Here is a 10000-nt window from a genome sequence, read left to right as displayed (position 1 = left end):
CTCGTATCCTGTTCTTCATATCTCGTGTCTTGTATCATATCACATGCCTCATATCTCGTGCCTCGTATCTCGTGTCTTGTATCATATCACGTGCCTCGTATCTCGTGTCTTGTATCATATCACGTGCCTCGTATCACATGCCTCGTATCCTGTGCCTCGTATCATGTGCCTCGTATCCCGTGCCTCGTATCCCGTGCCTCGTATCCCGTGCCTCGTATCCCGTGCCTCGTATCCCGTGCCTCGTATCATGTACCTCGTATCCCGTGCCTCATATCTTGTGCCTCGTATCATGTGCCTCGTATCCCGTGCCTCGTATCATGTGCCTCGTATCCCGTGCCTCGTATCTTGTGCCTCGTATCATGTGCCTCGTATCCCGTGCCTCGTATCATGTGCCTCGTATCCCGTGCCTCGTATCCCGTGCCTCGTATCCCGTGCCTCGTATCTCGTGCATAAACCTCGTGTCTTGTAGTTTGAGGGAAAATAAAAATGACGCTGCTGTAAAAGTAAACACAATCTCTTCATGCTTAAAATGAATTTTTTTAATTAAATCATATAATTTGCTCGTCTGTGTTTTCTTCCTTTTTTTATCTTTTTGTTTTCTTGTGTTTGTTTTGCTTCAGGAGGCTTAAAACAGCCAAGGAGGATTTACGTAACAACAATTTTTACGTAGCAGCATTTTTTTCTCACTGATGCAAAAGCGCGAGAAAAAAAGCCGTTATTTAAACCGGTCGCTCTGTATTTATCCAATCAAAGCTGCTGACATCATGAATATGCAAATAAGCAGGTTAACTCAGGGTTTAGAAGCGTACGGCGTGAAACGCTAGATTACGAATTCTAAATATTAACTAATTACGAATAATAAATCAGTTTAAATTATCTACATTTATAAACGATAGCTATAGGATATAAATCAGGATGTGTTTATTTGTGCTGTTTTGCTTATTTGTTTCATAGAAACCTGATTATTTCTGGTGTGTGTGTGTGTGTGTGTGTGTGTGATTAAAGGCTGTGAGTAAACAGGACGCATCATGAAGCAGAGCTGCAGGAAAACTCTCACTGTGTGTGTGGAAGATTCCTGAAAAATTCCCAAATAATTCCCTTTTCCTGGAGTTTTGTTTACAGAAGGACTTTAGTGAAGCTGATAGATCTGTGTTACTGCGCCGTAGTGTTTCGCACACACACACACACACACACACACACACACACACACACACTTGCACACACACACTCGCACACACACACACTCACACACACACCTGTCATTACATTTACATTTATTCACTGAAATCTTATTATATGAAATCTTATAAGTGTTTTTTTTTTTTTTTGGGAAATGTATTTATTTTACTTTTAATCAAGAGCAACAAGTCAGTCGTTTATTTTTGTTTTATTTATTTATGTCTTTACTATTATTCTAAAATGTGTCAAAAATATAAAAATAAAATAATAGCCTGATAATATATATTCTGTGTCCCGACTATACGACTTCTAGATTCTTGAGTTCTCAAATAAATAAATAAATAAATAAATAAATAAATAAATAAGGTTAAAGTTAAATTAAAATGATAACAATGAAAAATTAAAATGACATTTTAAAAAGTAAAAAAAAAGTTCCTTGAAAAGTACATTTAAATTAAATTAAAATGAAGTTAAACTAAAATAAATGTAAAATTAAAATTAAATTAAAATTAATGTATAAGTAAAGGAAAATTAAAGTAAATTAAAATTAAAATGTAAATTTTATTTACAGTTTGAAAACTTAAATTAACTTCAAAACTTTAATTAATTCCTAAATTCTATTTATTTTAAGCTAAATCAAATATAACTGCTTTTTTTATTCAGATGTTGTTCCTAATTTATTATAATTAAAGATAAACATTAAAAGGTCTGTATAATTTTGTGTAGTTTAAATTTATCTTGAGGTAAAGAATAATAAACGGTCTTCCGTATCTTCCCTTTTTTCCTGTCACGTTTGTGGAAGTGTAAAGTGTGTACAGATTTTATTCAACTTTTTTGTATAATATTCTTTATAACTCTGATGTAAAGTTTCATCATTTCATTTCACATAAAGTGGAATTTTATTTTATATTTTATAAATGTACGATTCAGTGGTGTTTTTATCCTCCACTGAGTTTATCCTCCTTTATTACATTTCTCATTTCTATCTTTAATTTTTTAAATAATTAAAATATTTTATTAATTTATTTACATTTTTTTTGTACAGGTTATCTTATTATTTTTTTTAAGTAAATTAAATAAATAAATTAATAAATTGTTTTGCTTAAATTTTACTTAAATTTTTAAAAATCTCATTCTGCTTTTGCATGTTATTTTATTTAACTTGTTTATTTGTTACAGTTTAATTAAGTGTAATTTTACTGTTTGACTAAAATGTACTAAATAAGTAATAATAATAATAATAATAATAATAATAAACTTAATTGGATAAATATTTATATATTTTTTTATGTGGAAAAAGTGAGCTCATAGGGTTTTATTTATTTATTTATTTATTTATTTTAAAGTTGGGTTGTAAAGTTTTTTTTTTTTTTAAATTGATTTTCTGTAAAAAGGCTTTTCTATTGGAATAAAAACCCGGAAGTGGCTGACGCACAGCTCTCTGCCTGATCTCCTCTGCGCATGCGCAACAATCCCGCGCATGCGCACTCCTCAGCTCGGGCAGTGACAGCGGGGGGAAGGCCGGGGAGATTGTTTTGAAATAATTTAGACTAAAATTAATTGAATTCTCCCAGTTTCTTCATCATGATTCCCACCGAGGACGCGTCCGCCAGGAAGAGAGAGATCGAGGAGAAGTTAAAACAGGTGAGTTTACAGAAAGACGGAGAGAGAAAAGAGAGAAAAACGCCCAAAGAGATGAAGACGACAGGAAATGTTTAATTCTGTAGATCTACATTTATATTAAAACTTTATTCTTCTGTACATCAACACACAGGTTTATACACACACCATCCTCATTATGGAGCTTTTTATTCACGCAGTACTACATTTACTGCTTTGTTTAGCTTTTATATTAATATAAATCCAGGTACACGAAGTTATACACACACACACACACACACACACATGTATATCTATGTACCAGTATTAGATTTTGATCGTTTCATGATGATGTTATTATCAGGTTGTATTTGTAAAATTATTTTTAAAATTACTATTAAATCATTTCCATTATTCATGATAACAATATTTTTCTCATTGGAAAGTTAAATATCACATTACTGCTTGTGTTCGTAGTGCTGAGCTGACAAAACACACACACACACACACACACACACACACACACACACACACACTACAGGCACGAAAAATAAATAAATAATATTTATATTTTTATTGCTCCAAATTCAGGAACAAGAGACGCTGTCGTTTATTCGTGAGAATCTGGAAAAGAGCGATCAGCTCACTAAAGGAATGGTGAGTCAGAAACCCTGATCTGAGAGCGTGTGTGTGTGTGTGTGTGTGTGTGTGAAGAAGCACCTCCTGGTTAGACGTGGTATTCATGGTTGTGTGTTATTCCTGTTTTTCTCCTCAGGTGTCGATCCTGTCGTCGTTTGAGAGTCGGCTCATGGCTCTGGAGAACTCCATCATCCCGGTTCACAAGCAGACGGAGAACCTGCAGCGGCTTCAGGAGAACGTGGACAAGACGCTCTTCTGCCTCGACCACGTCATCAGCTACTACCACGTCGCCAAGGATACGGACAAAATCATCAAGGAGGGGTGTGTTTTTATCTTCTTCCAGAACACCACTTATAATACACTTCAGTGTCTCAATCTGTCTCGCTATCTATCTGTATATATATATATCTACACACACCAAACATCAGCCATAACATTAAAACCACCAGACTAATATTGTGTAGTTCCTCCTTGTGCCAGTAAAACAGCTCTGACGTGTCGAGGCATGGACTCCACAAGACCTCTGAAGGTGTGTGTGGTATCTGGCTCCAGGACGTTAGCAGCAGATCCTTTAATTCCTGTAAGTTGCGAGGTGGAGCCTCCATGGATCGGACTTGTTTGTCCAGAACATCTCACAAAGCTCCTACAATGGGCACTTGAGCATCAGAACTGGACCATGGAGCAATGGAAGAAGGTGGCCTGGTCTGATGAACCACATTTTCTTTTACATCATGTGGAAGGCCGTGTGTGTGTGTGTCGCTTACCTGGGGAAGAGATGGCACCAGGATGCACTATGGGAAGAAGGCAAGCTGGCGGAGGCAGTGTGATGCTCTGGGCAATGTTCTGCTGGGAAACCTCGCGTCCTGGCCTTCATGTGGATGTTCCTTTGACACGTACCACCTACCTAAACATTCCTGCAGTCCAGGTTAATGGTGTTCCCTAATGGCAGTGGCCTCTTTCAGCAGGATAATGCTCCCTGACACACTGCAAAAACTGTTCAGGAGGTTTGAGGAACATGACAAAGAGTTCAAGGTGTTGACTTGGCCTCCAAATTCTCCAGATCTCACTCGATTGAGCATCTATGGGACGTGCTGGACAAACAAGTCTGATCCATGGAGGCCTCACCTCACAACTTACAGGACTTACAGGATCTGCTGCTAACATCTTGGTGCCAGAGACCACACACACCTTCAGAGGTCTTGTGGAGTCCAGGCCTCGAGAGGGATCAGAGCTGTTTTACTGGCACAAGCAGGAACTACACAATATTAGGCAGCTGGTTTTAATGTTATGGCTGATCAGTGTGTATATATATCTGTCTCTCTCTCTGTGTATCTATATATCTGTCTCTCTCTCTGTATCTCTAAGGACTCTTATTATTAGATGTTTCTGAGACAGACTTCTTGAGTGTATATGTGTGTGTGTGTGTGTGTGTGTGTGTGTGTGTGCGTTTGTGTGTGTGTGCGTTTGTGTGTGTGTGCGTTTGTGTGTGTGCGCGTTTGTGTGTGTGTGTGTGTGTGTGTGTGTGTGTGTGTGTTGCAGACCCACTGGGAGGTTGAACGAGTATCTCGCCTGCATCGCCAAGATCCAGAAAGCTGTGGAATATTTTCAGGATAACAATCCCGACAGTCCTGAACTCAACACTGTGGTATTGTACCTGTCTCTCTCTCTCTGTACCTGTCTTTCTCTCTCTCTGTACCTGTCTCTCCCTCTGTACCTGTCTCTCTGTCTCTATACCTGTCTCTCTGTCTCTATACCTGTCTCTCTGTCTCTATACCTGTCTCCCTCTCCCTCTGTACGTGTCTCTCTCTCTACCTGTGTCTCTCTGTCTCTGTACCTGTCTCTCTCTCTGTACCTGTCTTTCTCTCTCTCTGTACCTGTCTTTCTCTCTCTCTGTACCTGTCTCTCTCCCTGTATACCTGTTTCTCTCTCTCTCTGTACCTGTCTCCTTCTCTGTCTCTCTCTCCCTCTGCACCTGTCTCTGTTTCTGTACCTGCCTGTCCCACTATCTCTATCTCTCTCTGTTTACCTGTCTCTTCCTCTCTACCTGTCTCTCTCTACCTGTCTCTCTCTCTGTCTCTCTGTCTCTGTCTCTCTATCTCTTTGCCGCTGTTTTTCTCTCTTTCTTTCTATCTCCGTGTCTCTCTCAGATGGCGCTCTACGCTCGGTAGTGTACAGTTCAGTATTGTTCTACCCTCTGTAGGGAACACACACAGTGGATAGGAAGCCATTTGGGCTTCAGTCTCACTTTAAGCTGATGCGTAAAACACGTAAAAGTTAAATAATGATCAGTTTAAATCGGTGGATTTGCCTCTTAAATTCTGTAAACGTTTTGTGAAGGGTGGCGATTTCTCCAATCTTTTCCAGTTTTAGCTCCGCCCACATGGTACCTGAGCATATGGAGTGTGTGTACTTGTGTACAATCATAATAAAAACATGGAGGATGAATAGAAAGACCCGTAACGGTGGAGCTGATCCAGTTCCTCCTGCACATCTTTCAGAAAGTGCGGTTTGAGAAGGGTAAAGAGCAGCTGGAGGCGGAGTTTCGTGCCCTGCTGACCCGCTACAGTAAGTCGGTCCCGCCCGTTCTGATCTTGGACGCGATTGGTGGGGACGAGGAGCTGGAGGGCGAGGTCACGCTGGAGCATCTTCCCGAGGCTGTGCTGCAGGACGTCATCTGCATCGCCGGCTGGCTGGTGGAGTACGGCCGGAACCAGGGTACACACACGTATACGCAAGAACCCGACTTACACGCGCGCCGAGTTCCCGATTGACTGATTGCACCACATCGTGTGTGTGTGTGTGTGTGTGTGTGTGTCCAGACTTCATGAACGTGTATTTTCAGATCCGTTCCAGTCAGCTGGATCGCTCCATTAAAGGTCTGAAGGAACATTTCCGTAAGAACAGTGCCTCCTCGGCGCTGCTCTACTCTCCTGCAGTGCAGACCAAACGCAAGGACACGCCCACCAAAAAGGTTCCTAAGCGACCAGGTAAGTGTGACCTTTAACCTCGCATGCCTGCTTCAAGCACCCTTCATGGGTTTAGGGGCAAAGGGTGAGTGTTAGTACCTGCTGGAGTCAGTGTTGCATCCATGGGTTTCACTCAGGTCCTCTTTTCTTGTGCAGAATGTTCTACTGGAACAGGACACTAGGTTCTGTGTTCTTCTGGTTCTGTGTCTCATACTAACATCTTCTCCCTTGTCTTCCCCTCGTCCTTTTTACTCGATCGGCTGAAATGGCGGCAGTTTACATCCCAGGTAAAGTGTCAGCATCGCTAGTGTGCTCTGGCCATCGCATGCTTTAACTACGCCATAACAGAACCGGAGAGAGATCTCATCATGAGAACCTCATAGCTTTTCCACCAGCAGAACTTTCTCAGGATCAGAACATTTCTGTCAAATATACAACACTGAAAGTCTATAACAAAGCCAGGTTTAACAAAAGTTTAACAATCCATGTTTAAACAGAATCCAGGTTTAACAAATCAAGGTTTAGAAAAGTTCAGGTTAAAATAAATCCAGGTTTAAAAAATAAACTCATTGAACAGTCCAGTTTTAATAAATCTGGAACAGAAAAAATCCAGATTTAACAATTTCAGGTTTTAAAGAAATCCAGGTTGGACAAATCCAGGTTTAACTGAGCCAGGATTAAAAAAAACCCAGGTTTATCAAAGTCTGGAATAACAAATCCAGTTATAAAAAAATAATTGTTGAACAAATCCAGGTTTATCTGAGCCTTTTAAACAATAAAAAAAAAAGCCAGGTTGAACAAATTCATGGAATGGATTTTAACAAATCCAGGTTAAGCCTGGTTTAAAAAATCATGGTTGAACAAATCCAGGTTTATCAAATCCAGATTTAGCAAATCCTGGGCAAAGAAATTCATTTACAATAAACCAGGTTTAATAAATCCAGCTGGAGACAGCAGCAGGAGCCTGTAGTAGAAACAGTAGATGAAGAACTTCATAGCAGAACTAGCTTTCAGCCTTTTCAATGATTACCAAACAAGAACCAGCCTGGAAGCTCTGGTTCCTTCAGATAACAGCAACCAAACATCACAATATATCCAAGTGTCCGTCAGTAGAACTTCTAAATAGAACCAAGAGATAGTTGAAGCTTTCTTCAGGAGAAGTCCATATTAGAGCTTAAATACATAGAATTAAAGTCAGAACGAACACCTAGATATCAGATCCTGGCTTTCTACTGATCAGAAGTAGATGTAAAACAATGGTTCCTCCAGAAGAACCAGGCCAAATGTTCTAGTTTATAGCAGAAAAGAAGGTCCGGTATGGAAGAAAAATCTGAAGATTGGAGAAGAACTCAATAACAAATCCAGGTTCCCACTAGCAGACCTAGCATGAAGCTATTGTCAAAACTTCAGATCTTCAGAGCAGAATCAGACAGGAACCTGTGGTTCCTCTAGTTCAAAACAGCATCCAAACCCCATGATTAATCCATGGTTCCTCAGCAGATGGAAGTGGAAGGGTTGGGTTTGATGAGCAGAACTCTATAGCAGAACCCAAAAGCCTCCATAGATGAAGATAAAAGAACACCATAGAGGTCTAGATTTAAAATCGTAGAACAATATAGCACAAGCAGGCAGAACCCAAGCAGAACTCCAGGTGTTCATCAGCAGAACTTCACAGTAGAACAGTATTAAGTCTTATTTTCCTCCAGACTCAAACAGTGGTCAAACTACATGGTCTGTTTTGAAGTCCAAAGTTCTAAATGCAGCTTTCCACCTTAGAACTATGTTGAAATGTGAAGTTCCTTCAGCTAAAGACATCAGCGGAACTGTCTAGCAGAGCCAAGTTTCCACCAGCTGAAACATCACAACAAAAGGGCAAGGTTCTAAATCCAGGTTAGGACCATGAACTCTGTAGCACTTTACAGCAGATCTAGCTTTCCACCAGCAGAACTTCCTTCCACACCTTTTCAGATATTTAGTTCAGACTCGTTTGGATGGTTTTTATCTGGAACCATCTAGAACCTTCACGTGCTTATCTACGTTACTGCTGCTTCAGAATGCAGTGCTTATTTCTAGACGTGTATCCATGTCATGCGTGTGTGTGTGCGTGTGTGTGTGTGTGTGTGTATGGTGCCTGCTGTATTAACCGTTCCCCTTTCATCTCATTATCTCTCATTGTGATGGGTTCTCACATGGGTTCTGCTTCTCTCACACGTAAATGCATGAATTGCGCTGCACTTTACCGCCATGTGGTGGCGCTGTCTTCACTCTGGAGCAGTTCCTGTAGAGCCGTGTATCTCAGCTCCAGTCCTGCAGTCTGATCTCACCACATGTGGTGGTTCTGAAGAGGTCGCGATGGTATCTGATGTTCCGCCATCTTGGATTTTCCAGGTGTCGATGGTTAGAAGACCACAGTGTTTGGGTTTATATCGGTTAAAGCTGTAGCTGTTCTACGTTAGCTAATAAATCAGGAGAAATGAAGTAACAACGTTCTGCGTGTCTGATCAGAAGTCTGATGATAAAAGTTCTCGAAACATCTATATGCTCCACTAGCTAACGTTCCAGATCTGCCAATCTTCACGCATTGTGTGTAGGAGCTCTACGTTATATTCGAGTTATAATAATAATAATAGTCGTCTTTTCACAGCAGATCGACGCACAGATCTGGAATGATTGACAGTTGCGTAAGTGTTTTGAAGTCTTTGATATGAAATGACTCTGTGGAAGCCCCGCCCCTTTTCCGTTCATCTCGCGTTATTAACCTTTCGTCTCATCTCGTCTAAAAGAGTCACTTTTTCTGCGGAAAAATTTAGCTGAAGAAAGATTAAGTAGGCTTAAATTGAAACAGGAGTGCGCGTATATACGAGGTTTTACGGTAAGAACGTGTGTAGCGTACGTTAACATTTCTCTCGTGTACATCGTAGCTACTGCTGCGTTCACGTAACGTTGTGCAATTCCAGCGCTCTGTTGCTCGTCACTCTGTACGAGATAATCCCAATAAGAATTCTGTAACTGTTACGCGATAACGTGTTCTTCATATCGGATTAAATGATGAAGATAGCTACTACGTTCTGCCGTACCAGACGCGTAGTGACTCAGCACGGGTTTCTAACTCTTCAACTGGAATAGTTTCACATTGTAATAAACTTGATGAACAGAGCAGTTGCATGCTAATTAGCTAGCTACGCACCTGGAAGCTGTAATTCATCCTCCGTTTCGTTCCGTGTCGCGTCCCTTTTTTGTCCTGGCGTGACGTAAGTGTGATGAGACGTTGTTTAGACGTTTTATCTTCTGCCGCAATTCAACAAACTTCTCCTTTTAAATCTAACGTTGTGTTAACGTTTCAGCATCGCCGCTACCGTGTTTGTAGCTGTCCTGGGTGTTTTGTTTTGTGTAATCATATTCCGTTCTCCTATTGGTGGATTTTAGACGAGCGTCGTCGTAGCCGCGCTCACACTCTGAGACGTTAAGCAGAAATTTTTCTGACCCTGACAGAACTTTAGTTTGGTTTTACAGTTTTTTTACAAACGCAAATTCAGGTGGAAAATCTTACAGTGTAAAGCCAGCTTAAAGCTCAGAAGTTCTCCGAAAATGCACAATTCCTAAAATCTGGAATGTCT

The 10000-nt window shown here is 40.5% G+C and overlaps 2 protein-coding genes across 14 annotated transcripts in view; both read left to right on the top strand.

Moving 5' to 3' along the window:
• The window catches only part of tvp23b (trans-golgi network vesicle protein 23 homolog B (S. cerevisiae)), a 7273-nt gene extending 5794 nt beyond the window's left edge, over window positions 1–1479 (top strand). The window contains exon 7 of the mRNA XM_034309615.2: window positions 1006–1479. Within this exon, the coding sequence (XP_034165506.2) occupies window positions 1006–1032 (27 nt within the window). The 3' untranslated portion in view covers window positions 1033–1479. The remainder of the gene's footprint in view (window positions 1–1005) is intronic.
• A 1164-nt stretch (window positions 1480–2643) lies between these two features.
• exoc7 (exocyst complex component 7) overlaps window positions 2644–10000 on the top strand; it is a 24560-nt gene continuing 17203 nt past the window's right edge. For 4 of the 13 annotated variants that reach the window (XM_053238767.1, XM_053238766.1, XM_053238762.1 and 1 more), the window contains exons 1-6: window positions 2644–2823; window positions 3370–3435; window positions 3554–3738; window positions 4957–5062; window positions 5916–6132; window positions 6237–6404. In XM_053238767.1, the coding sequence (XP_053094742.1) occupies window positions 2764–2823; window positions 3370–3435; window positions 3554–3738; window positions 4957–5062; window positions 5916–6132; window positions 6237–6404 (802 nt within the window). In that variant the 5' untranslated portion in view covers window positions 2644–2763. Of the gene's footprint in view, window positions 2824–3369; window positions 3436–3553; window positions 3739–4956; window positions 5063–5915; window positions 6133–6236; window positions 6405–6658; window positions 6671–10000 lie in introns of all 13 variants that reach the window. The other 9 variants (XM_053238772.1, XM_053238770.1, XM_053238769.1 and 6 more) reach the window with 4 other exon arrangements.

This window comes from Pangasianodon hypophthalmus, chromosome 12 (assembly GCF_027358585.1).
Source record: "Pangasianodon hypophthalmus isolate fPanHyp1 chromosome 12, fPanHyp1.pri, whole genome shotgun sequence".
Classification (NCBI taxonomy): domain Eukaryota; kingdom Metazoa; phylum Chordata; class Actinopteri; order Siluriformes; family Pangasiidae; genus Pangasianodon; species Pangasianodon hypophthalmus.
This window is presented reverse-complemented; position numbering and strand designations above follow the sequence as displayed.